This window comes from Festucalex cinctus, chromosome 11 (assembly GCF_051991245.1).
Source record: "Festucalex cinctus isolate MCC-2025b chromosome 11, RoL_Fcin_1.0, whole genome shotgun sequence".
Lineage (NCBI taxonomy): Eukaryota > Metazoa > Chordata > Actinopteri > Syngnathiformes > Syngnathidae > Festucalex > Festucalex cinctus.
Window position 1 is genome coordinate 14025721 of NC_135421.1, and position 22658 is coordinate 14048378.

Sequence of the window (22658 nt, forward strand, 5' to 3'; positions counted from 1 at the left end):
TGCAATGTATACAGTATTTCACTTTCAATGTTTTAGTATCGCTGGCATCGGGCCACAACCTCATAAGTCACAATTTGGCAAATTTCATATTTTTCAAAAATCTGTACTTTTGCTCAGTCCTCACATGTGGATGTCATTTTTACGAATTACTGATCAGTCTAAAGTGTTGAAAATGTCTTTCTTTCTTTCTTTCTTTCTTTCTTTCTTTCTTTCTTTCTTTCTTTCTTTCTTTCTTTCTTTCTTTCTTTCTTTCTTTCTTTCTTTCTTTCTTTCTTTCTTTCTTTTATGATGCATTGTTAATGGTTGAACAAACATGAAAAGTGACTTTTGGCCCAATACCAGTGATATTATTTGTTCATGCTTTGTGAATTGTTTCCAAAAACATTGAAAAATATTGCTCGAAATTGTTTGGCTATTTTTTTCCCCGCAAAACTGGATGTAAACAAAATGAGGAATGGTGGGATATAATCTAACCAGTGACGTTAATCACATGGTTAATTTTGATGGTTCCGTTGACTGATGTGACTAAGCATGTTTTAAACAACGCATATTTAACAGTTGGATAGCTAACGACGGGATAAGAATTTAACCAGTGCTTAAAATGACAGAGAAAACAGCTCATGATAATCGAGGTGTAGGGGACACTATCAAGATCAGAACAATGCTGACAGAACCTGAGGAACTACATCACTTTCGAACCTTATGTCCAACAAATGTTTGACCCTCCTGCATGTGACGGACGGGTCAGTCGCACGAACAACACAAAGGCGAAAAGGACTTCAGGGAGTTTGTTGACATGACAGCAGCTCATAATGAGATCCATGGAGGATCAGCAGCCATCATAAAAGACTGCAACTCTTGACCGTCAGTGTGCATCGTGCACGTGAATGAAACATGATGAACGGAACGCACATCGTAATAAGTCTTGGCGGCTATGTAGATGTGGATAAGTACAGATATGTTTACTTTGTGTCCTTTTTGACACTGTATGTTCTCATCCTCTGCACTAATTGCACCATTATTTATATCATCTGGATTCACAGGAACCTTCATGAGCCCATGTATATTTTCATCGCAGCTTTGTGTCTAAACTCACTTTTGTTCAGCACTGCTATCTACCCTAAACTCATTGTGGATGTCTTGTCTCAAAGCCAGAGTGTTTCTCACACCGCTTGTATGTTGCAGTTGTTCTTTTTCTACACTTTAGGGGGGTCAGACTTCTTTCTGTTGTCAGCCATGGCTTTTGACAGGTACGTGTCCATCTGCAAGCCTCTGCAATATACGAGGACCATGCGCAAAGCCAATGTCACCATCTTCTTGGCTCTGGCCTGGTTTCTGCCTGGCTGCCAGATTGCGGTGGCAATTTTCATGAATGCAAAGCAAAAAATGTGCGCTTTTGTTTCAGGGGGGGTTTTCTGTAATAATTCTGTGAACAAGCTTCACTGCGTGAGATCACAAATGTTAGTCATTTACGGCGTGGTGCTCTTTATCAATGTTGAGATTCTCCCTGTGCTGTTCATCCTCTTCACATACATCAAAATCTTTAGCGTCGCTTATCACCGCTGCGGCGGAGCCTGGGAAAAGGCGGCAAACACTTGTTTACCTCACCTGTTGGTTTTAATCTGCTTCTCTTACTTGGCTGCGTTCGACGTCATTGTGGACCAAATGGAGTCTGAGCTTCCAAAGAGCGTTCGCCTGATCATGATGTTGCAAATTGTGGTGTACAATCCTCTCTTGAATCCAATCATATATGGCGTGAAGATGAAAGAAATCTGGAAACACATCAAGAAGTTGTTCTCTCGCCACGTCAAATGAATTAATGTCGGCATTATATGTAATGTAATGTAATGTAATGTAATTGGTCAATTAAAAAAAAAAAATAACATCACGTAAGAAGTCTTCTGGATAATTAACACTTGTATGTTGTTGTCGTATTGAAATGTGTTCCATCCACAATTGATTGTAATGTTTGTTTGTTTGTTTGTTTGTTTGTTTTTAATCACATTCAGGAAATGTTGTTACTGTTTTATTGTACCATATTATCTAATTTCCTTCACAGGACGAAAAAAAAGGGTATCCATCTATCTACCTACCTATACAGCTTTCAGTTGCTTCAAAGATGAAATGATTGTAAGAGCTTAGCAATATGGATTTAAGAGCTAAAGATTTTCCAGATTTAAGATTATTAAATTTCTACCCAATACTTTTTAGATTTAGATTTAGACTACTTAATTTCTCTACCAAACAAGATAGAAAGTTTTTTTCCCCAGCATTAACTCTCATTTCACTTCACTTTGTTTGCATGAGCAAAATATTATTTTTATTTCCAGAAACACACCTAAACATCACAAAATGAAATGTAACTAAAATAAATAAATAAATGCATCATTAATAATGTAAAACAAATACCTTTGAAAAAAATCCACGTTGCTGAATAAAAATTCTATGAACTCAACTGTGTTTATAGAGTGCTGTCCATAAAGTAAAATCAGACGTATAAAAACGGTTAAAACAATAAATTAAAATCTTAAAAAACAGTAAACAATAAAAACCCCAATGATGATGACGCAGTGGAGCAACTGACAGTAACATGCTCAAGGACTCTTCTACATTGCCACAATATCCAGGATTTAACCCACAACCACTGAGTGCTGAATCGAAAGCCGAAGAATAAATGTGTGTTTTGTTTTAAAAACTAAAAGTGAACCAGTGAAGGGAGGCGGAATTCGAGTTATGTGCTAGTGTGGGGTTTTGGCGCCATCTTGTGGCATCTTCTGGCCATAGAGAAAAGGAGGATAAGATTGCTTTTCAGCGAACAGGTGTGTAAGGTAAGGTGTGCCCGCGTCCGGGCAAGGGGAACGGCAGTCATAAGGTTCTTTTGAGCCGTGCTTTGTCTGACCCCTCACCTCCGACCTGTTTGCCATGTGTGACCCTGGCAGGGTATAAAGCCCCAGACAACATACCTCCTAGGATCATTGGGTCACACAAACCTCTCCACCACAGTAAGGTGTCAGCTCATGGAGATGGTTTGTTAGCTTACTGGCTAATTTTCTAGCCAGTCAGCTTGCTAGTTAGCTAGGTAGGTAATTATCCAGTTTAAGGACAATTCTAGGCAAATTAAACCTGGAGACATACTGTTGTTTGCGGATAAAAAGTGCAATTTAGATGGATTTGTAACAGATGCTAGCTTGTACCGTGTCAATGCATGTTAGCAAAACTAAAGTACCTTAGCATTTTGATTCCCTTTTTCAAACATCACTTACTGAATAATATGTGTGGGCTATTTGAGTTATTTTATTAAATTATCAGGGGCTATATCTGCATTTTGAGGATTAATGAAGGAAGTTGATTTCAGAATCTCTAAAAATACCAGTTTTCTAAGAAGCTATCCTTGGCACTCAAAGATTTCATCTGGCACTTGGAACCTATATGGCAAATCAACAGAGGCTAATGTTCACATTAAAGGGCTAATAAATGCCAAATTAATAGTGAATAATGGCAATGACCAAAAGTATAGAGGCTAAAATTAGTATTATCTGAACGTTCATAGTAATATGTGAAGAATTAATAAAATAGCAGGATTTTTATGTAAGCTGTCCGCGACCCACTTTTGGGTCCCAACCCACTTGTTGAGAATCACAGGTGCAGAGAATGGATGGAAGCTAGCACAAGTGTGCACACTTTCGGATGTGGTGGCGTTCAGCATTAACCAATCAGATTCAAACTGAATGAAGACATGCATGGCAGGTTAATTGGGCGCTCCGAATTGTCCCTAGGTGTGCTTGCGAGTGTGGATGGTTGTTCGTCTCTGTGTGCCCTGCGATTGGCTGGCAACCAGTCCAGGGTGTCCCCCGCCTACTGCCCAGAGCCAGCTGAGATAGGCGCCAGCACCCCCCGCGACCCTTGTGAGGAATGAGCGCTCAAGAAAATGGATGGATAATAATAATAATAATAATAATAATAATAATAATAATAATAATAATAATAATAATAACAATAATAATAATAACAATAATAATAATTGAATATTTTATTTATCCCTAAGCAGAGAAGTAATAGGCTACACCCTGAATCAAAGAAGCCTGTTACCACAATGACTTTGTGTATTTTTGCGGCAGGCTCATCATCAACCTGCTGGTGCGCGACCACGACGACAATCACGATGGCGAGGATGACGGTGCTGCACCTGAAGGTTAACTTTGAAAGCAGAACCATCGTGCTAAACTCCAGGGTGGACGACTCGTGGGGTGAAAAGCGTCAGGCGAACTTTCCAGAACAACGCCCCTTTGGACCAGGACATGACTTCAAGGTGACTTCTGTTGTGAGCATTTTTGCTGAGGCCTAGCATCCATTACATCTAAAAGTGGGCACAAGTGGAATGTGCACCTGTAGAAACTGTACATTTACTGATTGAGTACTTATTGACCTTCTGATTTGTCCTCATCCAGATTGTCATCTTGTGTGATAGAGACGCTTTCCGCCTGACCTTCAACGACATCCACCAGATGGATTACAAATATCAAATTGAAGACCTGCGAAGCTTCAAGTGGCTGGAGGTGTGGTCTGCGTTGCAGGCTAGTGTCCAGCGGATGTGACATCACCACCCGACTGCCACTTCCTGTCTGGATGACCACTTTATGCTGTTGACGCCAATTACAATTAGTGAAATTTTAGTACTCACTAATAATAGGTGGGAGGGTGTAGAGCTGGTCCACTGTTCCACGGCCAGGACGAAAACCACACTGCTCCTTCTGAATCCGAGATTCGACCTCCCGATGGACCCTCCTCTCCAGCACCCCTGAATAGACCTTACCAGGGAGGCTGAGGAGTGTGATCCCTCTGTAGTTGGAACACACCCTCCGGTCCCCCTTCTTAAAAAGGGGGACCACCACCCCGGTCTGCCAATCCAGAGGCACTGTCCCCGATGTCCACGCGATGTTGTAGAGGCGTGTCAACCACGACAGCCCCACAACATCCAGAGTCTTTAGGAACTCCGGACGGATCTCATCCACCCCCGGGGCCCCGCCACCGAGGAGCTTTCCAACCACCTCAGTGACTTCGACCCCAGAGATAGGAGAGCCCACCCCAGAGTCCCCAGACTCTGCTTCCTCAAAAGGAGATGTGTTGGTGGAATTGAGGAGGTCTTCGAAGTATTCCCCTCACTACTTCACGACGTCCCGAGTCGAGGTCAGCAGCACCCCATCGCCACTATACACAGTGTTAATGGTGCACTGCTTTCCTCTCCTGAGACGCCGGATGGTGGACCAGAATTTCCTCGAAGCCGTCCGGAAGTCGTTTTCCATGGCCTCACCGAACTCCTCCCATGTCCGAGTTTTTGCCTCAGCAACCGCCGAAGCCGCGTTCCGCTTGGCCATCCGGTACCTGTCAGCTGCCTCCGGAGTCCGACAGGCCAAAAAGGCCCGATAGGACTCCTTCTTCAGCTTGACGGCATCCATACCGCTGGTGTCCACCAGCGGGTTCAAAGATTGCCGCCGCGACAGGCACCGACCACCTTACGGCCACAGCTCCGATCGGCCGCCTCAACAATGGAGGCGCGGAACATGGCCCATTCGGACTCAATGTCCCCCGCCTCCCCCGAGACAAGGGAAAAGCTCTGCCGGAGGTGGGCATTGAAACTCTTTCTGGGATTCCGCCAGACGTTCCCAGCAAACCCTCACAATACGTTTGGGTCTGCCAGGTCGGACCGGCATCTTCCCCCACCATCGGAGCCAACACACCACCAGGTGGTGATCAGTTGACAGCTCCGCCCCTCTCTTCACCCGAGTGTCCAAAACATGCGGCCGCAAATCCGATGACACGACTACAAAGTCGATCATCGAACTGCGGCCTAGGGTGTCCTGGTGCCAAGTGCACATATGGACACCCTTATGCTTGAACATGGTGTTCGTTATGGACAAACCGTGACGAGCACAGAAGTCCAATAACAGAACACCGCTCGGGTTCCGATCAGGGGGGCCGTTCCTCCCAATCACGCCCCTCCAGGTCTCACTGTCATTCCCCACCTGAGCGTTGAAGTCCCCCAGCAGGACGAGGGAGTCCCCAGAGGGAGCGCTCTCCAGCACACCCTCCAAGGACTCCAAAAAGGGTGGGTACTCTGAGCTGCTGTTTGGTGCATATGCACAAACAACAGTCAGGACCCGTCCCCCCACCCGAAGGCGGAGGGAGGCTACCCTCTCGTCCACCGGGGTAAACCCCAACATACAGGCGCCGAGCCATGGGGGCAATAAGTATGCCCACACCTGCTCTGCGCCTCACACCGTGGGCAACTCCAGAGTGGAAGAGAGTCCAACCCCTCTCAAGAGGACTGGTACCAGAGCCCAAGCTGTGTGTGGAGGCGAGTCCGACTATGTCTAGTCGGAACTTCTCGGCCTCGCACACCAGCTCGGGCTCCTTCCCTGCCAGAGAGGTGACATTCCATGTCCCAAGAGCCAGCTTCTGTAGCCGGGGGTCGGTCCGCCAAGGTCTCCTCCCTTGGCTGCCACCCAGCCTGCACTGCACCCGACCCCTTTGGCCCCTCCCACCGGTGGTGAGCCCGTGGGAAGGGGGACCCACGTTGCCTCTTCGGGCTGTGCCCGGCCGGGCCCCATGGGTGCAGGCCCGGCCACCAGGCGCTCGCCAGCGAGCCCCGCCTCCAGGCCTGGCTCCAGAGGGGGGCCCCGGTAACCCGCGTCCGGGCAAGGGAAAACGTGATCCATTTTTAGTCATCATCATCAGGGGTCTTCTGAGCCGTGCTTAGTCTGGCCCCTCACCTAGGACCTGTTTGCCATGGGTGACCCTGCCAGGGGCATAAAGCCCCAGACAACATAGCTCCTAGGATCATTGGGACACGCAAACCCCTCCACCACGTTAAGGTGCCGGCTCACGGAGGGGTAGTAGTTCTGTGGGGGGTGCTTCGGGAGTACGGGGTGCCGGCCCCCTTGATACGGGCTGTTCGGTCCCTGTACGACCGTTGCCAGAGTTTGGTCCGCATTGCCGGCAGTAAGTCGGAATCGTTTCCGGTGAGGGTTGGACTCCGCCAAGGTTGCCCTTTGTCACCGATTCTGTTCATAACTTTTATGGACAGAATTTCTAGGCGCAGCCGAGGCGTGGAGGGGTTCCGGTTTGGTGGCCTCAGCATTGCATCTCTGCTCTTTGCAGATGATGTGGTGCTGTTGGCTTCATATAGCCGGGGCCTCCAGCTCTCACTGGAGCGGTTCGCAGCCAAGTGTGAAGTGGCTGGGATGAGGATCAGCACCTCCAAATCCGAGACCATGGTCCTCAGTCGGAAAAGGGTGGAGTGTCGTCTTCATTCGGGGGTGAGATCCTGCCCCAAGTGGAGGAGTTCAAGTATCTTGGGGTCTTGTTTACAAGTGAGGGTAGGATGGAGCGGGAGATCGACAGGCGGATCGGTGCAGCGTCTGCAGTGATGCGGACTCTGTATCGGTCTGTCGTGGTGAAGAAAGAGCTGAGCCAAAAGGCAAAACTCTCGATTTACCGGTCGATCTACGTTCCAACCCTCACTATGGTCACGAGCTGTGGGTCGTGACCGAAAGAACGAGATCCCGGATACAAGCGGCCGAAATGAGTTTCCTCCGCAGGGTGTCCGGGCTCTCCCTTAGAGATAGGGTGAGAAGCTCTGTCATCCGGGAGGGACTCAGAGTCGAGCCGCTGCTCCTCCGCGTTGAGAGGAGCCAGCGGAGGTGGCTCGGGGATCTGGTTCGGATGCCTCCTGGACGCCTCCCTGGGGAGGTGTTCCGGGCATGCCCCTCTGGCGGGAGGCCCCGGGGACGACCCAGGACACGCTGGAGAGACTATGTCTCTCGGCTGGCCTGGGAACGCCTTGGGATCCCGCCGGAGGAGCTGGTTGAAGTGGCTGGGGGGAGGGAAGTCTGGGTTTCCCTCCTGAAGCTGCTGCCCCCGCGAACCGACCCCGGATAAGCGGAAGAAGATGGATGGATGGATGGATAGTACTCACTACGGCCGCCTTTTGTTGTTGTCCACTATTTACCTTTGCTTTGCAATGATAAAATCTAACAGTATAACTTCACGGCATGAAGGCCACACTACGGATTGTGATATGGTAAGAAAATTTAATTGTGTGGAACATTAAGTGCCACTGTGCCAGGGATGTGAAATAAAACTCAACCTTCTGTTATTGTCGACTAAGTGTTCCGATTAGTTAATTTCCACTTGTGTGTTTTGAAGTGACAATTTAAACGTATTTGACCAAGAATAAAAATGATTCTTTTCAGTGTCTTTAATTCGTACGTGTTTATGCAGTTGCAGCACCCTCTGCTGGCTGTGTTTTTAAATGCGATGTCATTTTAATTGCATTTACTCTGCAGGAGTGGCACTGATTTGACCTCGAGGGTTACAAATGATTTGCCTTTTTTTTTTTTTTTTTTTTGCTTTATTGAACCAAAGAATAAGTGCAGATCAAGATAATGATTTTAACAAAATGGAACATATCAATATACTCATGCACAACACAAAAAGACAACACTACTAAACAAAAACAGTAATGCCAGGGGTTTCATGTACATTCAAATAATTTATATTATGCTTATATATATTATCATGCTGATGATATTGTTTCCACAATTCATCCAAATACAATACAAAAATTATAGCTAAGCAATCATTATACTGTGAAAAATTGACTCCCTCTGACGCTCAAGCTTATTAACTGGGGTCCAACAACCTAACCTTGCTCTCGCAAGATGAATTCTCGCGGTATTTGTGAGTTCACAAACTCGGAAGACTACATCTAGGTACCGCTCCTGTTGATTTCCACCAATCCGAACCACTGGTGGTTCGGACCAATCACAGAGCGACATTGTGTTTGGGGCGGGACATGCAACGGTGACGAAACCAACCCACCACCAACACAATTTATATTGCAAACCCAGTTAGGTTGATATCCACATAATTTACTAAAACTTGCAATGAAAGGTCTGCACATCACATTTGACAAGAAAAAGAATAATTTCCAGAGTGGTCCTAAAACAGATGGAAAACTATGTTCATGTTTACTTGAATATCAGGTATGATTGTTTCAACAAAGCTATCAAATGACGGCAGCCTATACTGTAATGATGATTGCTTGCAAATACATGTTTTGCACACGAGATGTCACTATTGTATCACAGATGCGTGTGAGACTGCAACCGACCTCTGCTTCTCCTCCCCCAACCATTGTCTGTACAGGTTTGCAGCATCACGCGAGTCTGATGTGTGCGGATGAGGCTGCATCATCATCCACATCATCATCCTGCTCCAGCTCCTCCCCATCTTCCCAGGAATCCTCCCTTTCCCAACTCCCCCTGGCTGAGGACGTGTCCCGGCAGCCCAGGCTGTGTGAGGCGGCATCAGCATCGCTCAAGCATCCAAGGAGGCCACCAACATCGCCTATTCCACACACGCACACACCTTAGGCATCCATGTTTTATACAAGACCGCGACCAGGAATACACATCGCCGGTTAGACCCTTCTGATTCCCCTGCGTCCCCTTCTCCCTCTCTCCCTCCCCCATAACGCCACCACACCAATCTCTCCGAGGAGCTGTCCGGTAAAAGCAGGCAAGCTGTCTCTTCTCCCCAGGAAAGCTTCTCCTTGCTGGGCTGCTGGTCTTCCGCTGCCCCTCTGGAGGATGATCCTGTGGATGAAAACAGACGAGATGGACGTGGGGGAGCTGCTCGAGAGGCTGAGGACGGTCACCAGGAGTATAGGTACGTACACAAAAACATTCCCATGCATTTTAGGTTCAAATTGGACCCAGACCATAAATTGATTTGTCAGCACTTGTAAAAGTGACATCATGACCTATATTTTATTACCTATAGGAGGAAATCCATGCACTGTGTAGAAGTAAGACATGTCAATACAATCTGAAATACAGTTAGGTGGTCAAATGCTTATTTTATTTCAATTTTACCATTATCATGAGGGAAATGAATTTATTAGGTGTGCCTGGACACACCCATCAAGTCACAACATTGCCTATACATGCACTATGTCATGAGGTCCATTATAGGAGCTGTATTATATTGTTTGCATGTCATTGTCAGTTATACTTAATAATAGAGATTAATATGAAGTTAATGTATTACTTGGTATTGCTTGTAATATGACCCTTGGGTAATTTAGACATGGATTGTGTGCATGTGTGTGGTAGACCTTGTTTATCGTGGGTGTTACAAAAATTACACGTTAATGGAAATCCGCGTTAATATATATTAAAAAAAAAAAAAAAAAAAAACTCCTGTTAATTATCTATATTTTTTCATTTATTATATATGTTTTTTCATTTTGGTATGATTTTTATTTTATTATAAATACTTTTTCATTCATCATATATGTTCTTTTTTCATTTGCATTCATTTTTTTCATTAAAAGTATGTTATGTTTTGTTGTTTTAATTTATTTATTACTGTATATAGCACAGTAGTATATATATATTTATTTATTTATTTTTCATTTATTATATGTTTTTTTGTTTTGGTATGATTTTTATTTTATTATGAATGCTTTTACATTTATCATTTGTGTTTTGTTTCATTTACAGTAATTTTTGCCATTAAAAGTGTTTTTTACTTGTTATACAGCACAATATATATTTTCTATATGCATGTATATACATATACAGTATACTGTATATATACAGTATATGTGCATGTATGTGTCATAATGTGTTTTGTCTATTATTACTAATTGATTGTATTATTCACATTTGATATTGTGGATTTTGTATCATTTGTGGCCATATTTGCTTCCAAGTGATACAATGCTCTTTAGCTTGTCATTATCTCCTGAAACAAATGCTACTGATAGAATTTGTAATGCGTGACAAAGTCCAGCACTCAATTATGAAGGATTATTTAGGAAAATAATGGGGTGTTTTTTGTAAGTGATAGTGACACATAATAACAGGACTCCTCCTCCCTGCTTACATCAACCAAATGGGCATACAAAAAATATACAGTACGGGCCGATGAGGAGTACCTGTTTTAAAACAGGTCAAGCATAAAATAATTAGGAGAAGCCAATTGTTTAATGAGATTAGTGTAGCTAAGAGAAGTCCTGATGGTGGACATTTCTAGCAGCGAGCCTGGCAGTGAGTGGGCAGACAACAACATTCGACTGTTCTGTTATACTGCTTCTATTGAATGTATTTATCTGATGTTTGTAACAGGCTCCCTGCATTGGGGTTTGTTTTGCGAATTCTCTGGTACGCCATATCGCGCCAACAGGTTCTAGGTTCCCCACCCCTGCAGTACACACACACACACATGCAGTTGTCGTTAAAGACAATGATGACGCGGATACGCAGTGGCTGGATGGCGAGAGCAGAAGAGAAGCTAACGATGATCTGACAAGACAGGAGAGAGCATGAGAGTGTGCCCAAAGAGATTCAGGGAAGTCAGAAGAATTTATACAAGTTAAAGCTGAAAAGGAAATCTAATACTCAACACACTATCTAAAAAATATAAATGTAATGTAAATAACTTTATTATTTTTCATGATCAAGTAATATCTTTAAAAACAAGTTTTGCCACTTGCTGTCAACTAAAGATGACATCAACCATGCTTAGGAAGCAGGTAACGACCAATCATGGCTCAGTTTGCTGACCAAACTCAGAAAACAGGTCGTTGCCTATTTCCTCACCACAGATTAGTGCTGTCAAAGTTCAAGCGTGAACTAATTAATTAATCACAAAAAATCTTGTATCAATCATGTATTAGCATATTAATCACACTATTAATTTTGACTGCAGATGATCCTATAGCTGACAGAGGATGGTTACAATAAAGGTAGCACGGGTTGTGTTGGAGCAATAAACATAACTACATGCATTAAAAAGTAAGGTATTTAATAAATGTTTGCGTATGACATTCCAAATATTAGTTCATGTCAAACTACTGGGGTCATTTTTTTTCCCATTTTAAATTATGCAATTAATTAACTGATTAGATAAAGAGGAGGATGAGCGTGTGCAGTGGATCAAAATTTTTGAAGATGTCCTCATAACATTAAATGTCGAAAAAAATAAATAAAAAAATTAACACATAACAGGTGCTCTTTAATTAAATTTGGTGGGCAAAAAATGTTGATTAAAAAAGCCTTTTTAATTAAGCGATTAATCGTGATTAATCAAAATTCTAAGATGTCAATCTGATTAAAAATGTAAATATATATATATATATATATATATATATATATATATATATATATATATATATATATATATATATATATATATATATATATATATATATATATATATGTATATATAGCTAGCGTAAATGACCCCAACTAGTTTATAAAAGCACCTTTAGTTTCCTTTTAGAATTAAGAGTTTCTGTGGAATTATACTACAAAATACTCCCACAAATGTGGGCCAATTGATTATAATCCATCCATCCATCCATCCATCCATCCATTTTCTTAACCGCTTTCTCCTCACAAGGGTCGCGGGTTGATCATAATCAAAATTTGTGAATTAGTACCCACAAAAAATTGTAATTATATTTATTAAAGTACGTTTTGCACAAATAAGTAGACCACGAGAAAATGACTAACAACTTGTTAATTCCAGGCCTAGCAGGCATGTTGTTAACCATAACAGTCATGGAGGTCATAGAAAACTCTAGATGTCGTTTTTGTTGTGGGATGCAGTAATTTTTTTGCATTAGTTAATTTGTGAAATCTATGCATTCTATTACAACATTACTTTCATGTTGTGATTGGATTTACGCGCATATTCTACAGAGAACATTTTGTCCGAATCTTAGAAATTGTTCTTATGTTCATTGAGATATTGAATAAAATCTTCAAATTAACTCATTCACTGCCAGTCATTATAGAAAATTTTTACATTTCCAATACTCACGTGATATTACATTCAATAATTATATATAAACCGAATCTACCAAATAACAGAAGAGACTCCCTACTTTTTGTCCCGTCCCGTTCTTTTATAATTGACAGCAGAAAAATGTAGGTTTGCCAAAATACAGCGATTTCTCCCATGGACTCTGAAACTGTGTTTATTTCCTATAAAATGGGGCAATGATGTCATCTACCGGTGGTTGGGCATCAGTAAAGTTGTTTCCAAGTTTGATATTTACAGTGGAGCATGCTCAGATTCGCCCCCATTTAGCACCGCTCTAAAAAATACAATTGACAAGTATACTTGTCAAAGGCAGTGAATGAGTTAAATTCAAGGGGGTGTACTCATATATGCTGAGCTCTGTATATGATGGTGTTGTCAAAGTAGTTCATTCATCTTGCATCCAGGCAGCATGTGCACTTCCCACTCTGACTGTAGTGTAGTCTGCCTTTTGCCCAAATCCAGCCTGGCAGGGCCTCCATCACCCTGTGATCTTGAACAGGATACTGCAAGTGGTGTAGAAAATAGATGGATGCATGTTTTAGTGGTATAGTCTAAAATATTCATTGCAGTGATGAAGTCAGAGTAACCACTTTGTCCACATATTGCTATAAATATACAGGTTGATTGGCTCTCAGGCTGACTTATTTACTGTTGACATTTATCACTTTTGGCGTGATGACTGCAGTGGGTTTTTACTATGTTGTTGTTGTTGTTGTTTTTTAACCTCCTCCTTCTGTTAAGCATCATTATAAAATGATCAAGCAAGCCTTGTTGACTGTTAAGCTTGTGGTTGGTTGCTTGACTGAAAAAGTTCATTGTTGGTTGGTTGTGGCTATTTTGATGAACATTATGGCATGACTCCACCAAGCAGGCATGAACATGACGCGTGACACTGTGCGGCAAAGTTTGCACACAAGAGTGGGATCAAACCAGATTCAAATGAAGAAGTGGGAGTGAGGTCAATGGTGTCACTACTCAGAAGGGCAATGTTGCATTACCTCTACCAGCTGTGCATATACAAGGGCCTGTTCTCAGAAGCGTTTGCATAATTTGGTACAAATAGCTGTCCTAATTTTCTGCTTAAGAATATTGGAGGCTTAAAAAGTTGAAGTTTTACCAAAGGAAAGAATAGATTAGAAACAGGGTCAAACTGTTGCTAATGGTAACTAAGTAACATCTTAATATTAATCATGCTGTTAAAGGGTTAAGCACAGCCAATGTTAAGACACAAAAACAATACAGTTATTTGCGGGACAGCATTCAAGCATATTCCTAAACCCATCCCAAGATGGAGATCTCGTTTGTACGATGGTTTTGTACAGGTCACAATAATTAAAGTGTTGATTTGGCGCCATCTGGTGGATCTTGTGGCAAGGACAAGCAATTCTGTTGAAGTGAGTTGTGACGTTTCATTTAGATAAAAAAAAAAAAATGCTTTGCCACCATCTAGTATAGGTAATTTAAAACCCTTACCCACACATTTGTTCCACGGTTTTGCACCGTGAAAAACGGGAGTCACCGTAATCCCGTATTAAGATTAAGGTGAGTTGCGATGTTGAATCGTTACTTCACACCAAGGTTATTTTAGTTAACTAGAACTAATGAAAAAAATAAAACTACATTTCAAAAAACAATTTAGTTAACGAAATAAAATAAAAACGAAAATACTTTTTTTTTTTTAAACGAAAACTAATTTAAACTACACTTTATGTTTATAAAACTAACGATAATTGTGTGAAGGCTGGAAGCAAAAATGTCCTTCGTTTTAGTCTTTGGTAAAATGCATGAGCCTATGGGGATGATTTTAAATGTGATCTGAAGTAGATTTATTTTGATATTAACCGGAATTAGGACATTTGAAAGTGTCTCACACAAAGGGACGTCATCTAGCAACAGCCAATAGAAAAGCACCTTCAGATGACGTAGGTCCCATGGTGTTTTTTTTTTAATACTGTACTGCGCATAAGTAATACGTTTTTGTTTTTTGTTTTTTACTGAAACTAACTAAAACTAAGCATTTATTAAATAACTTCAACTAATAAAAACTAACAGAACCACCCTGAAAACTAATTAAAATTAACTAAATTAAAAAAAAACAAATTCAAAACGAAATGAAAAATAACTAAAATGAAAATTCCAAAACTATAATAACCCATTCACATATCACATTTTTAACATGCTTTATCATCACATAAGTGTAAAAAAAAAAAAAAAAAAAAGTTAACCATGCTAACATTTAAAAAAAGAAAACAGTACGTTGAATGATGAGTAAAGGACATTTGCTTAATTTAACTTTTAGCATCTATTATTCATCAGCATGCATTGTTCAGGCTGATCTTTCATTTGGATGGAGTGTTGCGAAAAAAATGAATAAAAAAATAAAAGGCTTTTGTACACTGACCTATCTCTCATGAACTATGTCTCGTGAAATTGGCCAACATCTTGAATGATTACGGCAGCTTGGCAAAAAGGCAGATGCCTTGCCAGAGTTAATTTTTGGTGCTCACTCAACGGAGGTCTCATGCAATTTAACAGTGTCTCTTGTAATGGCATTTAAACTCCAAGATTTCTAAGACTTCTGGGGCATAATACAGAAAAAAAAATTGCTTAATTTCTAGAGACTTTAGAGACTGCCGGTGGTGCTTGTTGCTGGAACATGTCAACCCTATTTTTGTCCCTTCTTCATAATCCACTAAATTCACATGAGATGATGGTACTAAGCAAACTGTTGCCTGACCAGCGTTGAGCACACAACACAAACAAGATCCAACTTTGCATGCTCCCCCCTCCCCTTCCTGGACAAATATTGGTTCACACAATAGCACAAGCATAGCAAACATGAATGTTTTTCAACTTTAAAGGTGGTTTATTAGTCTTGGTTGCAGAGAATAAATTGGAGGGATCTGGTAAAACACTGCGTGGGGAAAGCCGAGGAAGATTAGTAGAGGTTGTGGAAGAATATAATTAGCCCAAGCAACAGAAGGGGATTTATGCTCCACCGGCTGCCGGCTTGTTCCAGCAGGGAAACCTGTGCGACTGTCAATAGTTTACACTTGCAATGAGGTATGTGAGTCCGCCAGAGTGAATGTGTGTTAGTGCAGAGCACAGCAGAGCAAGGTCTATTCTTGCCTGTAACGTGGCCATATGCAGACATTGTGCAGTGCGGTGACTCAGCTCTTTAGACCTGCCAGCTTTGCAATAACTCCCCGATGTGGATCTATGGAAGAAGCACCATGGCGCATGCACATCAGTCTGATCCTGTAGCATCACTGTAGTGAACCGAGCAGGATCCTTCCCATGCCTACTCTGGAAGTTTGTCTGTGACTTGGAAACCTTCAGTCAGCTCCAAATGTCTCTGCACGATTTCTTGCGGGAGGGCGGCGAGGCGTCGTACCGGATCATGAACCGGCTCAGTCTTCTGATTCAGAACTTGGACATCTCGGGACTGGGCTCTTCTTTCTCTTTCGGCCCGGCCAGCCGTAAGAATTCCTGGAGAGAGTGGGATGGTAAGAGGAGAGGTTGCTTTTTGTCTTCTGGCAATCCTGAGTGGTACTTATAGCAAGTCTGCAAGAACTCAGAATGTAAATTATGGGGGAGATAATGGTTAGTTTGTGTAAGCCTTTAGGAAAATTGCATGTGTCTTTGTTGATGTACTGTACATATGTGCTGCTTTAATACAGTATAAATTTGACACTGTTTAGAGTCAAATTTACTCTACGGATGGTGCTTAAGAGTTGTTTTTGCCTTACCAGCACACAAAAACCCAAAGTGATTTTATGCTTTGTCGTTATTTGTTCATTTGAGTAGCAAGATTATGGGACGTGATGTTTTGTTTGCCATTTGATCGTTAGTTCCCTTTTTTTTTTCTTTTTTTTTCTGTTAGATTATGCTAAAAAGTTAAACGGGAATTATTTTTGTTTGATGGTAGAGGGTTGCACCAAAAAGTCTGGTGGAAGTGAAGTTTTGATCAGTTTGGTAATTGTTATTCTGTGAGGTGAATTTCAAACGTGATTGGTTAATACAGGTTAAGTTACATTGGCCAGCACTGCAAAGGCTCAAATCTATCCATCCATCCATCCATCCATCCATCCATCCATCCATCCATCCATCCATCCATCCATCCATCCATCCATCCATTTTTTCACCGCTTAATCCTCAAAAGGGCCGCGGGGGGTGCTGGAGCCTATCTCAGCTGGCTTTGGGCAGTAGGCGGGGTACACCCTGGACTCGTTGCCAGCCAATCGCAGAGGCTAAAATCTGACTGGTCGTTAATTATTTTTTTTTAAAATAAATAAATAAATAAATAAATAAAATGTAACGTACACAGTAAATTATTTAGAGTAAATTTGACTCTATTTAGAGTGGGAACAAATAGACTCAGTTTTAGAGTAATATTTACACTTGGAAGAGAGTAAAGAATTGGAAAAAATAAAAGTGACTCAAGGGTGGAGGCATGAACTCACGACCTTCAGCAGCCGATCTACTCCGAGCCACGCTGCTCCTGTTTTCTGTTAGTATATTGCTCGTGCCAGGTGAAGCTGATTCCATGACTCCATGGAATCTTCCTCCAAGACCAAAAACGATCTTTTTGGTATCTTGGAGAAAAGTAAACAGTAGGAGGGGCATATCTCAGGTGGTAGTGTGGCAGTCTCCCAAGGTGAAGGTCATGAGTTTGTTCATCAACCCTTGAGTGACTTTTTTTTTTTTTTTAATATATATTTTACTCTCTTCCTCGTGTAGATCTTAGCCAACTCTACAACTGTGTCCATTTGGTCCCTGTCTACATAGAGTCAAATTTACACTAACGAATTTACTCTGTAGTTATTACATTTGTTTGCATGATTATAAAAAAAAATGTGCAAGGCAAGGTGATATTTTAATCGCTATAATCTACACTACAAAACTGATTTCTTCAAAACTTAACAGTCCGCTACCATTGGGGGCAGTATCAGTATCAGAACCAGTTTTCTTGCTGGGTTTGAAAAAGCATGAGAAGCTTGATGCTCATATTATGAATTATGAATTAGTTAAACAACAGTCTAGTTTGAACATAAGCTGCTTGGAGCTGTGTACAATTTCCTCTGAATTCATATTGCATAGCCTACTCACTCCATCAGGCTATTCCAAACTGCTGTGAGTGTGCTGTAAATACTACTGGCAGGCATCACACCCAGTCACTCTCACGCTTGAATTTCTTATTTTGGCTTCCTTCTCTCTTCACCCACCATCTCTTTGTAAGCACCACAGTGTGTGTGTGTGTCCGTGTATATGGGGAGAGGGGGGGGGGGGGGGGGGGGGGTGCAAGTCCAAGCTTGTGCTGCATCAACAAACGCAACCAGCATACAAATCTGAGCGGCTGCACAGCACTTATTGCCGTCATTTGTTTTTTAGCCGTAAGCGCAGCAGCTGCTTCGGAGGCAAGGGAAGCTCATTCTTTCCATTTTGAGACCTCCCGTGGTCCATGCAAGACAGAGGGAGGAAAGAATGGTGAGGAAAGCCAAGAAGAATGCTTCGAAATGGGAAAATACGATTCCGATGGTTACCCTTAAGCGACGTGAGTGAAAGAAATGCTGACGTTTTACTTGTGCTATACTTTTATAAGCTACATGTCGATAGTTTCCAGTGCAAGATGAACATATACTGCTATTTTCTGTTCAAGGTTTGACTATCTTTAAATATTTACGGTCGCTCTTTGGAAAAATGTAATCGTCTCCTAATGTTAGAGTGTGTGAGGCAGGATGGCAACGTGTGTGTTTTTCATACTGTCAATAGAAAACATGATACAGTATGTAGTATTTATAGAAAAACTCTTTTTGTTTTTTGTTTTTGTGTTTTTTTGGGGGACTTATCCTCACTGGCTGCTTTTTCTTGTTTCACTGACATGAGACAAATAGATAAAATTGGTTCATTTTAGACCATTTTTACATGAATATGCATTTTTGAAGCTGCAAAAAACATGCCTCGTGGTCTGTTTACCCTTTTTAAGTGAACTGCAAAAAAGATGATTTTGTTTTAGTCATTCATTTACATGACAATGCAATTTTGTTAGTCTGAAATCTTAAAATGTGTCTCAGGGTTACATAATTAGGAACGTAACGATAACGGCAATATCATGATATTGCGATACAGTATTAAAAATGACACAATATCGTCGTCGTCATGTCACAATATTAAAAGCAGCACATTTGTTAAAGAAGTCAGGTTGAGTTCCATTTGTGCAGTTCTAGCACCCAATGGAGGATTTTATTTTTTTATTTTTTTTTTTGTGCAGTTTAATTTTCACAAGGGATGTTTTGGCCCTTAAATGTTTAAAATCCACGCTAATGGTCAGATGAGGGGGCACGTAATATTTATGCTTGTGAACCGAGCCAATATGGAACTCAATGTGTGCTGTGTAAGTGCCTCAATATTAAGTATTATTAGAGATTGTAGGTTGTTTATATGCATTGCTGTCATGTCCAAAAGCAATATTGTGTTGTTGTTTTTTTTAGTATAAGCTAATTTTTGTACAATATTGTGAGTTTTTTTTTTTTTTGTATCTCCAACCTCTCCACATTATTGTGATAATTATTATATCGTGAGTGACCTTCATTTTAGGGCTGCACGATATTGGAAAAACATGCGATATGCAATATAGTTGCTGAATATAGCGATATCGATATGATTGCGATATTTAACATGTACCTAAAGAAATGACATTCTTATTGTCTAATGAAAGAATTACATTTTTTTCATGCGGCAAAATAAACTCAATGTATTAATTAATTGGAATTGCCTCTCGATAATGTTCAACTATTGGATGGCAGTGCACATTTTCGTCTTCCAACTATGGTTTTGCATTTGCATTATTAGGGTTGGAACACCCATGGAACTAGAGTCGTGGAAACCAAATAAAAAGAGAGGGTGAGGAGGGGATTTTTTTTCAGAGAGTGCAGTAGTGAATTTTAGCAGTCAGTTCCTCTCCTCGCAATCTTTGAACTGAGTGTCTTCTCTCCTTTTTTATCACGTTTAATGAATGTCAAACAGGTAAACCTGATAGTCTGACTGGTCAAATTCAGATAAAAGCACAACATTCCACATCAAACTTATCGCATCTCTTTGCGATATGCATATTGCATAGGCCAATATCGCGATATCGATATTTTTTCGATACATTGTGCAGCCCTGCTTCATATCATGATAATATCATATCGTGATGTTTGGCTATCGTTACATTCCTAATAATAAAAGTTTTTAATTGAAAACTGAAGACAGGTCGCAGCCTGGGGGCAGCAGCTTAAGCAGTGAAGTCCACACTTCCCTCCCCCCAGCCACTTCGTACAGATCTTCCGAGGGTGATCCCGAGGCATTCCCATGCTAACTGGGAGATTGTCTTTCCAGCGTGTCCTGGGTCGTCCCCGGGGGCCTCCTCCCGGCCGGACGTGTCCGGAACACCTCACAAGGGAGGCGTCCAGGAGCCATCCTGCCCAAGCCACCTCATATGGCCCTTCCCGGATGGCCAAGCTTGTCACCCTCTCTCTAAGGGAGAACCTGGTTACCCTGCGAAGTAGACTCATTTCAGTCGCTTGTATCCAGGATCTTGTTCTTTCGGTCACAAGATGTGGCTCAGTGAGGGTAGAAAGATAAATCGACCGGTAAATCGAGAGCTTGGCCATTCGGCTCAGCTCCTTCTTCACCACGAGAGACCAATACAGAGTCTGTCAAGCTCCCACTCTATTCGTCCCTCACTCATGAGCAAGACCATAAGAGACAGTACTTAAACTCCTCCACTTGGGGCAGGATCTCATCTCTGACCTGGAGAGAGCACGGCACCTTTTTCTGACGGAAGACCTTGGTCTCACATTTGGCGGTGCTGTCATTTTAACTGCAATATGATTTTAAAAAAATAATAAAAAAAAAGGTTAATTTTAGCCAATGTACGATATGGCATGACATCATATGAAAGTGTTTTTAGTAGAAAGCTCAGGTGGCCTCAGTTTCTGCAGGCAATATGTTCCAAGCTAATGAAATACCATCAGATGGAAAACTGACCTCCTCCTTTGATGACCTTGTGTTGTCTAATAGGTATATTCAATTGTTCATTGTTTGTAATTTCCATGATAGCATCAAAAAAAATTTACTTTTTAAAGACGTCTTCCAGTCGTTTGCTGCCCCCATGTTCAGCTAATCAACTTGTTTTGAAGTTTTAAGGCAAGGCAAGTTTATTTGTATAGCACATTTCATACACAAGGCAACTCAATGTGCTTTACACAAGGAAAGACAACACATAAGCATCAAAAAACAGTAGTTAACATTCAGAGGAAAAAAAAAAAAAAAAAAAAAATAGGTTACAAAATTTACTAAAAAAAAACAAAAAACAAACATACAATAACAATCTTAAAACATTATTCAACAAACTTTAAAACATTTAACATAAGGAAGTTTAAAAGAATATTAATATATTAATATATATAATTAATATTATTAAAAAAAAAAAAAAAAAGGAAAGCTATACCAAATTGCTGTACATAAAGATTAAACACATTGTACAGAATCAAATTGAGTCAAAAAGACTAGAAAGCCTGTATTGTCATGGTGGAATTAAAAAAATTAAGTTTGTCAAAGCACAACTAATGATAAGAAAAAAAACACGTTTCCCCGTGACCCAGAAATACAAAGGAGCTTGAAAGTATTCAACTGACACAATTTCATCGTCACAACTAAAAGTTGGCGGTCGTCGAAGCTCCGTCTCACGCTGCTTGGCAGCTAGCTGCTTCCCTCACAAAACTTCCTGCCACAGGGATTGAGAAATTCTCAAGCACTTAGTACGTAGTTGATCCTTCAAGTATTACAAGCTTGCCAGTATTATCTTATCATTAGTTGTGCTTTGACAAACTTAATTTTTTTAATTCCACCATGACAATACAGGTTTTCTAGTCTTTTTGACTCAATATGATTCTGTACAATGTGTTTAATCTTTATGTACAGCAATTTGGTATAGCTTTGTTTGTTTTTTAAAGTGCTCTATAAGGCGGGCTAGTGAATTGAGTGTCTCAAAGACAAAGCCGTGCGAGTCTAGGTGCACACTCACCTGTACACCTGCACACTGTGCACACTCACCTGTGTCATTTTGATGCTGCTATTGTTGTTACTATATGCGTTTACCTGCCGACCGGAAGTGAACACCTACTAACCTTACTACTCCATACACTGAAGTCCAATTACATGAATGTGCCATTACGGAGCCAGAAAATGTGAAGATGTGTCAGCGTCCAAGTCAATTCAATGTATTCTCTTTATCGGCTACCTCTTTAGTGCTTGGAATGAATCATTGACCATCGCAACCAACCCAATGTTAGCGTTGGTGTTTACATACTCAATGTTTATTGTACTGATAACCTGAGCAAACAAAACCCCCATCGAGACACACATACGCATGAAGACACATTTTGAATGTGATAAACAAGCCTTGTTCAAATTTACCAGCTGACTTTGGCCCACGCTGTATCTTTCTATACAAGTCAGTGAAGTCACTGAGCTTTAATTGTAATGATGCAGTCATGTAACAGTGCTTTTCATTGAGTGTGCCTTGAGAATTAGGACTCTCTTAGAGTTAGTGATAATGAAATCTTTTGAGTGGTGTAAGCAAGGCCAAGGGCTTGGAATGATCAGTCTGTGAATGGTTAAAGGGGGATTCAGACTGTGTTTAAATGGGCCTGTCAGAATGGAGGCTTTGTACTTCCAGGTCCGCATCCCCTGAGATTATGCAACCGAGTGGAACAGTG

The 22658-nt window shown here is 41.4% G+C and overlaps 3 protein-coding genes across 10 annotated transcripts in view; all 3 read left to right on the plus strand.

The window, feature by feature from the left end:
• The first annotated feature begins 796 nt into the window (after window positions 1–796).
• LOC144030381 (olfactory receptor 10J5-like) lies at window positions 797–1815 on the plus strand. Its single transcript, XM_077536631.1, is given in 2 exon segments — window positions 797–848; window positions 851–1815. Coding segments are annotated over 2 exon segments (1017 nt in total).
• Window positions 1816–2754: 939 nt separating this feature from the next.
• LOC144030949 (galectin-8-like) lies at window positions 2755–4595 on the plus strand. The gene is made up of 3 exons (XM_077537615.1): window positions 2755–2819; window positions 4119–4309; window positions 4449–4595. The coding sequence occupies exons 2-3, from the start codon at window positions 4163–4165 to the stop codon at window positions 4593–4595; spliced, it is 294 nt and encodes a 97-aa protein (XP_077393741.1). The 5' UTR covers window positions 2755–2819; window positions 4119–4162.
• An 11371-nt stretch (window positions 4596–15966) lies between these two features.
• mcf2lb (mcf.2 cell line derived transforming sequence-like b) overlaps window positions 15967–22658 on the plus strand; it is a 44484-nt gene continuing 37792 nt past the window's right edge. For all 8 annotated transcript variants that reach the window (XM_077537494.1, XM_077537496.1, XM_077537497.1 and 5 more), the window contains exon 1: window positions 15967–16400. In XM_077537494.1, coding sequence (XP_077393620.1) covers window positions 16244–16400 — 157 coding nt within the window. In that variant the 5' untranslated portion in view covers window positions 15967–16243. The remainder of the gene's footprint in view (window positions 16401–22658) is intronic.

Coding starts and splice junctions, on each gene's coding strand:
- LOC144030949 (XM_077537615.1), top strand. CDS start 4,163: ATGGCGAGGATGACGGTGCTGCACCTGAAGGTTAACTTTGAAAGCAGA. Junction 4,310..4,448: donor GACCAGGACATGACTTCAAG/GTGACTTCTGTT, acceptor GTCCTCATCCAG/ATTGTCATCTTGTGTGATAG.